The sequence below is a fragment of the Prunus dulcis genome, chromosome 6 (genome assembly GCF_902201215.1).
Source record: "Prunus dulcis chromosome 6, ALMONDv2, whole genome shotgun sequence".
Taxonomy (NCBI): Eukaryota; Viridiplantae; Streptophyta; class Magnoliopsida; order Rosales; family Rosaceae; genus Prunus; species Prunus dulcis.
In genome coordinates this window covers 21,046,673-21,059,951 of record NC_047655.1, presented here as the reverse complement: position 1 = coordinate 21,059,951, position 13,279 = coordinate 21,046,673, and the positions used below count along the sequence as shown (strand labels likewise).

The window sequence follows — 13,279 nt, the reverse complement described above, 5'->3', positions numbered from 1 at the left end:
TTTACATAATATTAAATGTAAAAGAATTTCTGTCCAAAAAATAAAAATAAATAAGTTTGTCCGTCTAATTGTGATCCAATAAATGAATAAATATAATGGGAAAATGCTCCAAGTTCAATTAATTCCAAAATTGTTATCAATAAAAAAAACCAAACAAGGGTATAATTGTCAATGCTGAAAAGATTTGTAAATGGACAATAAAGATGGATAAAGCAGGTAATTAGCAGAGAAGCGGGAGATTAAGGAGACAAGTGAAATGACTGCACGTGTGGTGCGCGGGCCGAGGGGCTTATTCACCGGCTGCAGCCCGTGCTTCCCGGTCATCCGATATTTCAAAGTCCCCATTTTTCATTTTTTCACCATAACAAAAAAAATATAAATAAATAGATTTATTATTTTCGGTAAAGACTGGAAGAGCTTTCAGTAAAACTTCCCCAAAAGAAGAGCTATGGCTTTTCTCTGCTCCTCTCTCTCTCGGTCTCTCTGTCCACCTTTGCCTTTGGCGGTACGGTCCCTCACATAGTTTTTTCTCTTAAAGCTCTTCGAATTCCTCATTTTCTCCGTCTTATGAGATCTGGGTATTGCTTATTTTATTTTCTTCTCTCAATTTCTGCACAACCCTCTTTAGATTTACTTGTAGTCTCCACTGTTTGCTTATCTTTGAGCGGTCTAAGTCTTTTTGTTTTTCACCCTTTGCTTTGCTTTATTGCACATCTTTTTCTGTTCTGGTGAAATGGGCTGTTGATTGAACCCTTTTGAAGCTTGAGCATGAAGTGAAACGAGCTTGATTGTGTGTTTTATGATGTGTGTATTATGATTGTAATGATGCTTTTGACCGTAGAAAGAGATCAGATAAAAAGCAAACTAGGAAAAAGCAACAGAAGCTCTGTGTGTGTGTGTGTGTGTGTGTGCAATAAATAGAGTATTGTTACTTGTATATTGTCAATGAGAGAAACACAGGTGGGATTTTTATTCTCTGTCCTTATCCCTTTTCACACATTTCATGTGCTATCCAGATGTAATGTGCTCTGAAGGGAGCTTGCCATTGCAGTCGTTTTGAGGGTTTTTTTGGTTCTCTCTCTGGTTTTTTTGGGTTTTTAATATTTTTGAGGGTTTGGGTTTCTTTTCTCTCAAAAGGGGTTTCAAGATGCCTATGTTTCAGCCCTCAAAGAGGGATGGGGTTGTTGGGTTTGATGGTGGTGGAGATGGGCATGTCATAGATCTGGACACAGCTGTGAAGGATGGGGTTTTGGGTGGTGTTGGTGGTGGGGTTGTTACTATTGGTGTTGGTGAGAAATTGGATCTGAGGAAGATGATTGAAGAGCTTGACTTGTCTGAGGTCCCTTCAGTGTTCATCTGCCCAATCTCCCTGGAGCCAATGCAAGACCCAGTGACCCTTTGCACTGGCCAAACCTATGAGAGCTCCAACATTCTCAAATGGTTCAATTTGGGGCACCTCACCTGCCCCACCACAATGCAGGAGCTCTGGGACGATTCGATAACCCCGAATAGGACCCTTTACCATCTAATCTACACTTGGTTTTCTCAGAAGTATCTGCTCATGAAGAAGAGGTCTGAAGATGTTCAAGGAAGGGCTTCTGAGCTTGTCGAGACACTAAAGAAGGTGAAGGGTCAAGCTAGGGTGCAAGCCCTCAAGGAGCTTCATCAAGTTGTGGCAGCTCACGCCACTGCCAGGAAGACACTGATTGATAAAGGTGGGGCTACTGTAGTTTCATCCCTGCTAGGTCCATTTACTTCACATGTTGTTGGTTCCGAAGTCATTGCCATTCTTGTCAATTTGACCCTTGATTCAGAATCGAGAACGAGTTTGATGCAACCAGCAAAAATTTCGTTAATGGTGGACATTCTGAATGAGGGGTCCATTGAGACAAAAATCAATTGTACCCGGTTGATCAAAATGCTGATGGAGGAGAAGGATTTTCGATCAGAAATAATTTCGAGCCATAGCCTCTTGGTAGGACTAATGAGGCTGGTGAAAGATAAGAGGCATACAGTTGGAACCTTGCCTGGACTTAGCCTCCTCAGAACAATATGCTTGCATAAGGAAGTAAGGGGTTTTATGGTGAGCATTGGGGCTGTGCCTCAGTTAGTTGATTGTTTGCCTTCTCTCGACCATGAATGCTTAGAACTAGCTCTTTTCATCTTGGATGCACTGTCCTCTGTACCGGAGGGAATATCAGCTTTGAAGGATTGTTTGAACACTATTCCGAATATGGTGAGGCTTCTTATGAGAATTTCAGAAAGTTGTACTCAATATGCACTGTCAATTTTATGGTCTGTATGTAAACATGCCCCTGAAGAATGCTCATCAATTGCTCTGGATGCTGGTCTAGCGGCAAAGCTCCTCCTTGTGATACAGAGTGCTTGCGGTCCTGTCCTGAAGCAGCAGTCTGCAGAGCTCTTGAAGCTTTGTAGTCTAAACTATACAGATACAATATTCATTTCCAAGTGCAAACTCACAAGGACAATCCAATGACAGGGAAATTTTACGTGGATATGTATATGACCCCTTTGATTCTGATATGTGGCCCTGAACAGAATGCCAAATCCTGGGCGTGTGGTACGAATCAGCTCACCTGTATATACTTGAAAAGTATGTTTGTTCCAACAATTGATTCAACATTCATGAAGAAGTCCTCACAATGTGGACATCAGACACCATGCTGGTTCTAATGCAATCATGCAATTTGCTCAACTGGCGTCAATGGTTGTCGAATAAACCCCAGAAGAAAGAAGAAAGTGTAGTTAGTTGTTGGATAAAGATACTTGTTAGGAGGAGAATTTGCTCCAAAAAATATGGAGCTTGCAATTACAATTGTAATTGTCAAGAAATTGCTTGGCTCCCACTCTTTAGTTCCCTTTGTTCCCCTTAAGGTCTTGGTAGTAGCTCCCAGTTTTCCAATTGTTTTTTTTCTTTTCTTATGTGGGAGTTTTGTTTTTGACCCACTAACTGTAGAAATTGTAGAGCCTTCGGGTTCTGTTCTCCATTTTAACGTGTACATTGAATTGAAGTCAACAATATCTTTCCTCAGTTATTTGCTTTGTTTACAATGTAATTTCACATTCTGTGGTTCTTGTATATAAGATTCTCTCATTCTTGTTTAATCTTCTTCTTCAAAGTTTGGATTTTCCCTCTTTATGGTTTGTTTCAGGCTTGCTGATCCAATCCCAAACTCTCAATGAATGTGGGGAAGTTGGTGGATATTGGCTATTGGGTAGGGGAGAGAGAGAGAGAGAGAGTTGCAGGTTGCAGGTGCAGGTCCTAGACTTGATTACGTCATGTGCTGAAGGTTACTATTTAGGGCAACACTAGAGGGCTTAGGTGCATTGTGCGTACTTGCTTTGAGAACGGGACCAATCGATGATAGCTTGCTTGCACTCACTCATTCATTCATTCATTCACTGCTGAGCTGCTGACTGATATGAAATATTGAAATGAAAGAAATGAAAGCTCAGAGCTTTCACTGCACTTTGTGTGTTTCGTTGAAAGTTGAAGCTGCGGCCATGTGATGTGCCTCGTTTTGGTTTTCAGTAATACCTCCAAATTTTGAGAGCCAAGCCCTACCACTGCTGCAGTGCAATTTAATGATTCTACATTGAATTAAAACTTATTTATTTATCTACACTTGAAAATACAAAAAATATAAATTGTACTATTAAAATAGTGAAATTGGAGCCTTCAATAATAGATTCTTTTATTTATGTTTTCTTTTGGGTTTTGTGGTGCAAAATTATGGGAGTGGGCCCTTCGTCTTGCATTGCCTGAGAGATCTTTGAAGCCTCATCTTTGGGTATACTGCTTTTCAGTCTTTCACTATTTACTTTTCTTTCTTTGGTTAATCATTTGTGTCAATTCTCCACAGGAGGGGAGGGGACAAGTGAAAGCAACAAGAGATTTCCACCTCCATTGTCTTGTTTGACCAAAAAGCCCCCCCTTCGTATAAAGGAATCAATTACCTGCATAGAGCATCTTCGAACAACAATTAATAGGCCCATATTCATGGAGCAGCCAATTCTTATTTGAGCTGGGTTTGGGGTTTGAAGGCCTGCCTTTTTAGAGTATCAACACTTGAGTATACAACCATTGAATCTAATAGGCCCTTTTTTTTTGGTTCATGTGTTTAGGGTAACGTTCTTTTGCCTGACTAATAATGAGACATAAATTCTTATATCGAAGAATTGTAAATTTAAATCACACATTGATACAATAATCACTAGTTTAGCAAGCAAGAGAGCATTTCCTCGTATGCTTATATGATTTTGCATGAAATTTGAGCTACTCACTAGTTACTACGCATTAATCTCTAAAACAGGTAAAGATGAATACCCTTTCTTTTGTTTTGATTCATTTCCTCACGGCACACTTGAAAAGTGGTTTCATCAGTCACGGGGTTGAATATAGTGACATTAATTTGGTATTTAATTACGGCTTGCCTCAATAAGATGGTACTACAAACTCTGCGTTCAGATTGCAGCACAATGCTTCTCTGAATCTCTGTAGGCCCATTTTAATGCAATGGGGACCAGCCATCCCCACTTTCATGAACAACAAAGATACATTCTACTGTATTAGAGAGTACAATTAAGCTATTATCAGTAGTGTATGTGATTGTGAACCGTCGATGCATAATAAGACTCAATTGCTTTAATAACTCACAGTGATTTACCGGCATACAAATTAGTGCTGGCACTGCTCTCGATTCCATTAACAATATGTCAAATGGATCACCATTTCTTTTCCAACATCAACTTAACATGTTATGCCATGTTGTCAATTAACACTTAGTTTAGTGGTACTTCTCTTCCTAATGTTGAAAAAAAATTTCCGTTCAAACCCCGTCTCCTAATAATAATAAAAAACCTTAACATGTTAGCCTAATAATTTATGTAATAATTACACAACTGCCATACACTTGACGTAATCAGTGATCACAAGCTCTTAACATAACATGATAAATATTTATAACGCCCATTGCTTCGCGTCATGGTCGGTTGGAGAAGACTTGAAAAATTAGCATAGGTGGCTGTTTACATTTTACTTCCCACGTTGTTTTTTGTTATGTTTTTATATAAGCGATATTTTACTTTAATCTAATCTAAACTATAAGAAGAAATATTCAAATTTAGATGTAAAATGACCAGCGCATCCACTTTAACCAATTTAACTAAGTACATGTTTGCACTCAAGTTGTTTTCTAGTCTTTATAATTAAAGTGTGGGGCTGCTTTCTTTCGCTTTTCTCGTTTAGGCTGGCTTTTAGACTTAGTGCATCCAATAGACAAAAAGCTTCCACTTCAAAAAAATAAAAAACCCCATTTCCCCTTGTTAGGTTACATTCGTTGATGTTGATAATTTATTAGTGTTCAAAGTAAATCAATAGTAATTGGATTACAACTGTATTTGCAAGTATACAGAGAATTTAACTCTCTGCACCAAATTTTGGGCAAAAGATTTCAAATATTAGAACTTGAAAGAATGGTTTTTCTTTTACTATAGTATTCTAGATTGGTGTTGGGATATGGCCTTCGGTTGGTTTCTTGGTTTGTTCATAAATTTTTTTTATAACAGAAAATAAAAATGAAACACATGAGCTTGGGTCAAGAAAGTAAATTAATTCTTTGGCTTCCATAATAAATAAATAAAAACATAAGTTGAAGAGCCAAGAAGGTCTTGATTGTTTCGCGGGAGTCTGAACCCTGAAGCAAAGCTTATATGTGAATCCCATGTGCCCAGATTGACTCGTAGAAATCTAGTAGTTTTCAAATTTCTGTCCACATGGATGGAGATGAAAAAGCTCAACCAATTAAACTATACCTATATTCCATCGGCCTAGCTATTGTTTTATTAAACATAAAAAAATGTTGCACAAAATTGACTTAGTCACCTTCACTTCGTTATCAATTAAGGGTTTAAAATAAATGCTCCCTTACCATTGGAGTACTTAATAGAGCCACGAGTAAGACCATAGAAAAATAAAATACAATAAAATAAAAACACGAACAAAATTAACAGTAAGAAATTATGACGATGCCTTAGCGTCAGTGCTTACTGAAAATAACATATTTTTATATGATCCTTAGAAGATTTGGGTGGTTGCTGTGACTGGCTGGATGGGGCATATTAAATTCCATGCATAATAAAATAATGAGTTGAAAGGTTCTTCTTCTAGGGCACATGTTGCTCGAGGAAATGGGTCGTCACTCGTTTGTCATTCTTGGAAATTGGACTCAGAAATTGAAGACGAAGAAGTGCCTGGTTGGTTGATATTCAGCAGAAATATGGATAGCCATCATCCTCTGTTGCTATACTTGTCGCATCATTTGCATCCAGAAGTTGGTTAAATGATTGACAATTATGTCAAAGAAGTGCAATGTCTAGATACTTGTTATGTGCATTATTGGCAGAGACAAAAATGTAGTGCTTGAGTGAGATCACCATCATCAATTCACATGTAGAAAGTCTCATCCATGTTTTGGGTAGATTTTTGCCTTTAATTCATATCATGGGATAATCATACTGTTTTGACAATATAGGATACTTATTCAAGCAATATAAGGTGGATTTTTACACTTATTACCAATTAGATACTCTAATTTTATCATGATATCTGACTATTGAGCGTTTCTATTCATTATTAATTGATTTTGAATGTTGAATGTTCATTTTTATCATGGTATATATTGTAATTTGTTATTTTCACATATTATACCAAACCGCCACACATATTCCCCACGCCATCTAAATGTTAAAAATTGCGTCAATTGTGGTTGTATGGTCTAGGCTAGCATCCTTGGTGAAGATTAAGCAAAAGTTTCCCAACTAATATCTCTGCTTTCGTCACATATTTGACATGCAATTTGCAAAATAACAGACTACAATAGAGAAGAAAGATGCATGCATGTAGAGAGAAAAGTGGTTGATCAAACTTAGAGTAGAGTATTACTATAACACCGAACACCGAATACCGAATAGTTTAAGTGTGATTTGGATTGATCTTGGTTTTTTAATTATATTCAAATGATTTATAAATGAAGGGTGATTTGGATTGATCTTGCCATCTATTTTAAAAATTCCATTTGGTAAAAAAAGTCAAACAGTCATATTCATAAGAAATTTCGTATCCATTAAAAAAAGAGAGAGGAAAAGTTACAAGCATCATTACATGGACATGCATTCAGTTCGATGTATTTTTGTAGACTGCTCATCAAGTCACCCAAAAGGGAAGGCAGAACATCTAAACTTCTGCAATCTTAGTAATAATCAGTTCAAACATGCACTCTTAACTCTTTCATTGCTTCAACAAATGAAAACTTAGATTTGGATATATTGAACCAATCATATCTACCAATTCTTCGATTTCAAAACGAAGCCGTTCCATTTTGGGGTGAGGCAGGCCTGCAAGACCCTCAGAGCCCTAGACATTGCTGAAAATACTTGATCACTACTAGAAGATGGAGAAGAAATCCAATATCATAATCTAACAAAATAAAAGGCGACAACAATATGCTTGCTTGTAATGCAAGCATAGGCTTAAATACAATACTCGTTGGAACCAACCTTTATGAATGATTGCAGTAAGACCAGATCAAAAAAGGGTGTTTTTTTTTTTTTTTAATACTATCATAATCAAAGATACATAAATTAATAATTGGTCAATATTTTGAGTGTTGGTCAAAGAGAGAACAAGAAGAACCGCACGTGTAACAATTGAAAGGGCCGGTGATTCATAGTATAATGGCGGCTTGGTCCACCTTAAGCAACTTGCTTCGCCATCCCTAGAGCTCCAACACCATATTTTATTAAAAGGGTTATTTATTCTAATAGTTCTCAAACTTATATCCGAATTGCATTTTAGTTTCTTAATTAAATTATTCATTTAAATGGTTCACTAACTCTTTATTAATCAATGAATTAATCCTACCGTTACATTCTCCATCACACACAAAATGATCAAATCACACCACCAAATTTTTCCAAAAAAAATATTGAATGGGAAATTTTTTTTCCTTTTGTTTTGTCTACAACAACTTCTCCTCTACTTCTCTTGACATATAGACATCAACTTCTCCTCTACTTCTCTTGACATATACACATCAACTTCTCCTCTTGCTAGCAATAACTTCTCTTTTTAGCAACAATTATTCAACTCATTCTCTCCTTTTTAATTATCTTATGCATCTTTAATTTAAAATTGAGTATTCTAGAGTTTAATTAGGAATGAATTAAAATTTGGGGATTTTGTTGAAAATAATTAGGGCTTTGATTTTAGAAATTTTGTTGAGATGTTTGATTAAATGCATTGATGGTATTATGAGAATTTGTTTATTTTTGTTGAGATGTTTGATTTCACTTCATAGCAAAATCTTTCTGAATATTCCATTGTTGAGCCTCAAGTTAAAAGAGTTGAGAATCAAAGAGTCGATGATGATCAAGATTTTAATATTAATTATCTTAAGTGTGATCCATGATTATGTTGTCTAGTTTTTTGTATTTGTTAAACTTTTATTTATTGGTAGAGATGTTTTTGAGGCTAAGGCTCATTACGTTCCTCTTATTATGTGTATCTTTATATGCTTATTAACGAAATTCACTCGCTGTTGAGTTTAGTATGTAAATTTTGCCCAATCAACTTTCGATTTCTGGAACCGTTACTGACTCACACAAAGAATAACAGAGAAGAAAAGAAAAAACCAATAATACACAATTAAATCTGCTTATATTATATATAATTGGTCAAACATATTGATTTGACCACATTGCAATTTTACACAAATACAATTGTCAGCACAGACACAAGCACCCGCCGACGGCTGAGGACAAAAACCAACATTGAAATTTTGTTCTTTATTTTCCCTTACCTTCCCCAACGGCTTCTCTTCTGTGTTGTTGCCTTTCTTTACTCATTTTTCAATCTATATATATACATAAATTAGTGCTTCGTTATTTACAAAAATCAAATCCCCAGTGATCTCAGACTTCATTTTTCTCAAAAACCCAGAATTTCAATCCCCATGGAATCTCATTTCTCTTCTTCTTCAGCCTCTTCCACCACCACTTACTTGTCCCAAACCATGCAACCAACAAAGGGTTTAATCTCAACTTCAAATTCACTTCCTTATCACCAATCTTCACTTCACTCTGTTCGGAGGCCTTCTTCGAAGCCATGGCGGAAGCCAGCGGTGGCTCCGCTGCCGCCGACCCCGCCAAGAATCTACAAAGTGGACCCCATTAACTTCAAAGACCTTGTTCAAAGCCTCACCAGCGGGCCGGGGTTTTTGGAGGCTCGATCTCTGCAGAGCGTTGCACCGGCGCCGATTGATGTTCAGAGAAATGCCTCTGTTCTGAACAATGTTCTTTCTTCTTCTTCTTCTTCTCCGGCATCGAAAATTATTTCACCATTTTCAGCCATGTACAAGGACTTGGCTGAAACACTGGAAATGAGTTCTACACCTCATCATCAGAAGGCGCATGATAGCAATGTGGACCCTAGTTATCTGAGTCTGAACTTGCAGTCACCTTCTTCCCATCATTGGTTTTCTTTTCCTCTGCTCAGCCCAGGAACTATGTCCAGTCTGGAACAGAGCACAGTGCTTTAGGACTATGTCAAACCCTAGCTAGGCAGGAGCCAGTTATATAAATATGTGAGCCCAATTTCTATAAATTGTGGCCTTTTTGTTTTAAGTTGTAAGTTTTAACATCCTGTTATGTTGTAGGGAGTTTTATATAAATGCGCAGAAGCCATTTTTAATTTGAATGTGAAATTATGAATCAATGAAATCAGATTGGATTCAAGCAAATGGCTTGTTTGCTCAGAGTTCTTAAATTCTTAGCCAGTTTTTCTGAATCCAAAATTTGATGGAACTAGTCACGCAAAATAATGCAACCCTAGCGAACCTGATGGACTTTTATGACGGCCTACATGTGGTGGGTGGGGGAGCGGGGCAGCCGACAACGTGAGACACAAGAAGGGAATCAAGTGGATACGACAAAGCGACTTCCGATAAGACAAGTGGATTTCAGTATTCATGCTTACTAAAACTACCGTGAATTTCAGTATTCATGCTTACTGAAACTGTCGTTTGATTGCCTTTAATTGTCACGTTGCGTACTAATAGCTTTTTCAATAGGAACAAACATGTGTCATATCACTTAATTGTTACCATTCAGTTTGTGTCAAAGAAAGCTTGATTATGCCGTTCTCTTCAAAACGATGGGAAATAAGCTCAAATCGAAGCTCCGAGTCCAACCGATTTTGCATCCTTTGTGCAAGCATCGATTCAATTGCTCCTCAATCTCCTCTGCAAGCAGTTGGACATCAACTAGGGACAACACAAATTCTTTAGCATCTATGACATAACTAAATTGAAACATAACACAACAATAAGCATATGAGTCCATGACACAAGTTAAGCACGTTTGGTTTCTTCGGTGTGTGTAAGTCATCGAGAAGTAGTATGTAATGTGAAGTTCTTAGAGCACTTCTAGCGGTTTGTTTTGCCAAGGCAAAAGGCCCATGGCTGCAAAAACTCAAGCCACCAAACATATCTAGACCGGGCAGGAAGTGGGCACCACTAAGAGTACTTTCACCCCTATGGGCAAAGACAAGGCAAGGGCACTATTCACGTAAATAGTGGTAGCCCTTGCAATTTTGTTTCCACTTCTATGAGCTAGGGCAATAGCAATTACTATTCACATGAGATATGAGGAGATGAATTTGTATAGAGTTTTTGGTGTGGGAAGTAAAAAAATATGGCTAGGTATTTAATTTAAAAAAAAATCTGAAATTTTTGATTTTTTTTTCAATTTTAAAAAAATTATTTTTAGTTGTTGATATGTCATTATGACATCTGCATTGTGTCATTTTGCCCAAGCAGCAGCTCGGGCTGAACTTGCCTGGGCTAGTGGGACCCACCCACCCTGGCGTGGTGGAGTTGGATTCTGGCCCTTGGGTCCCCTCCTGCTCGGGCTAGCCTTGCGGCTGAAGAAAAAATTTGAAAATATATATATAAAAATTTGAAAAAAAAATCAAAAAATTCAGAAATGTTAATTTATTTATAAATATTAGCAATTTTGTATTTATTAATCTCATACATATATAAATAAAATTAATCCCATGTGAATAGTAATTGTCTTTGAATTGCCATGGCAATGGGTGGAAAAGAAAAAAAATAAAATTGCTAGGGCATATATTATTCACATGAACAGTAATTGCCCTTACTTGCTCTTGCGCTTTACCATGGCAAATAAGTGGAAGTTCTTTAATGTGAAGTTCTTACATGAATGAATATATCTTTGGAATTGAACTTTAAGCTGTGATCTTACATGAATTAATATATCTGTGGAATTGAACTTTAAGCTGTGATCTTACCTATAGACATATCTAAAAGCAGAAAGACCTTGAGCATCTATTATGAAGAGCTTAATATGATTTAGGAATCTCATATCAGCCAATCAGCGCAGTCTAAGTCGATCTTCTGAGGTGGAACACTAGCATCAACTAGAAGTACTCTTAAAAAAAAAACCTTAACCTTTACTGAATGAAGATCAATCCATTCGAAGCAATTTCTGCAGCTTTAACAAATCTAGAAAAGAAGCAAGTCACGATGCATAAAACAAAAGTGAAAAATAAAAACACAAGAATATATTATAAATGTATATCCTCACTAAACAATAACTCATGTTTATTTTGCTTGAATGTTTTACATATCAGTTCAAACAACATAACAAAACTGTGAGAAAAGGACTCCCGCATCAGTATTTGGCAATCTTGTGTACAATATCCTAACGAACATAAATAATAAAGTTGAGGACAATATCGATACGCTTTCTCTAGCTAAACATGGCCCCAACAATTACGCGTATTATTGCAACTGATTATCAACGTTGCCTGAAATGCATTACATATACATTAAAGGAGGCCACACGGAAAGTTGAAAAGAATGACAACCAGGAATATATGGCTAGGGCCAACAACCAGAATATGGCTAGGGCCAACTCCCTATCATATTATATTAATAAATTAATACCACTCACCATCATACATACAATGATCAAAAGACAAAGAATCAACAGAGGAGAGAGAGAGAAAACGTCCAATAATGGAACACAAATAAATCTGCTTATATATATATATATATATATATATATATAAATGGTCAAAAATAATTGATTTGACCACATTGCAATTTTGCACGTGTACAATCGTCTCAGAACACACACGTACCCGCCGACGGCTGAAGACAAAACCAGCATTGAAATTCTCGTCTTTATCTTCCCTTCCCCTTATCAAACGGCTTCACTTCTAGGTTGTTGCCTTTCTTTACTCATTTTCAATCTATATAGATACGCACAAACTAGTGCTTCCATTATTTTCATAACAGACTTTAGTTTTCTCCAAAACTCAGAATTTCAATCCCCATGGAATCTCATTCCTCTTCTTCTTCTTCAGCCTCTTCCACCACCACATATTTGTCCCAAACTATGCAACCAACAAAGGGTTCAATCTCAAATTCAACTTCACTTCCATATCAGCAATCCTCACTCCACTCTGTTCGGAGGTCTTCGTCGAAGCCATGGCGGAAGCCGGCAGTGGCTCCACTACCGCCAACTCCGCCAAGAATCTACAAAGTGGACCCCATTAACTTCAAAGACCTTGTTCAGAGCCTCACCGGCCCCCCGGAGTCTTTGGAGGCTCGAACTCTCCAAAGCGTTGCGCCGGCACCGATTGATGTTCATAGAAACGCCTCTGTTCTAAACCATGTTCTTTCTTCTGCTTCTGCCCCTGCATCAAAAATTATTTCACCATTTTCAGCCATGTACAAGGACTTGGCTGATACATTGGAGCTGAGCTCTACGCCTCATCATCAGAAGGTGCATGATAGCATGGTGGACCAGAGTTATCCGAGACTGAACTTGCAGTCACCATCTTCCCATCATTGGTTTTCTTTTCCCCTGCTCAGTCCAGGGACTCTGTCCAGCCTGGAACAGAGCACTGTGCTTTAGGAGGACCTATTTCAAAATCCCAATTTCTTTAAATTGTGGCTTCTTTTTTTTTTCATTTTTTTTTCAAACTTTATATTTCTGGTTTAAGTTATAGCATCCTAGTATAGTAAGAATAGAGGCTGTATGTGATGATGTGATTTTGGCTGCAATGCTAAGCTAGCTGCTCTGCCTTTTACTGTGAATTTGACACTAATTATGAAATCAATGAAATAATTAAAGTGAGTATCTTTTTTAATCAAATTATGGAGAAGTTGAT

The 13,279-nt window shown here is 37.3% G+C and overlaps 3 protein-coding genes across 3 annotated transcripts; all 3 read left to right on the top strand.

Annotated features, from left to right (window-relative positions):
* The first annotated feature begins 414 nt into the window (after positions 1-414).
* On the top strand, positions 415-3,084 carry LOC117632701 (U-box domain-containing protein 30-like). Its single transcript, XM_034366253.1, has 2 exons — positions 415-505; positions 1,017-3,084. Exon 2 carries the CDS (start codon positions 1,148-1,150, stop codon positions 2,495-2,497), a length of 1,350 nt encoding a protein of 449 aa, XP_034222144.1. The 5' UTR covers positions 415-505; positions 1,017-1,147; the 3' UTR covers positions 2,498-3,084.
* A 5,904-nt stretch (positions 3,085-8,988) lies between these two features.
* On the top strand, positions 8,989-9,755 carry LOC117632686. Its single transcript, XM_034366235.1, has one exon. It carries the CDS (start codon positions 9,033-9,035, stop codon positions 9,615-9,617), a length of 585 nt encoding a protein of 194 aa, XP_034222126.1. The 5' UTR covers positions 8,989-9,032; the 3' UTR covers positions 9,618-9,755.
* A 2,446-nt stretch (positions 9,756-12,201) lies between these two features.
* On the top strand, positions 12,202-13,263 carry LOC117631718. Its single transcript, XM_034365001.1, has one exon. It carries the CDS (start codon positions 12,439-12,441, stop codon positions 13,021-13,023), a length of 585 nt encoding a protein of 194 aa, XP_034220892.1. The 5' UTR covers positions 12,202-12,438; the 3' UTR covers positions 13,024-13,263.
* Positions 13,264-13,279: the final 16 nt, after the last annotated feature.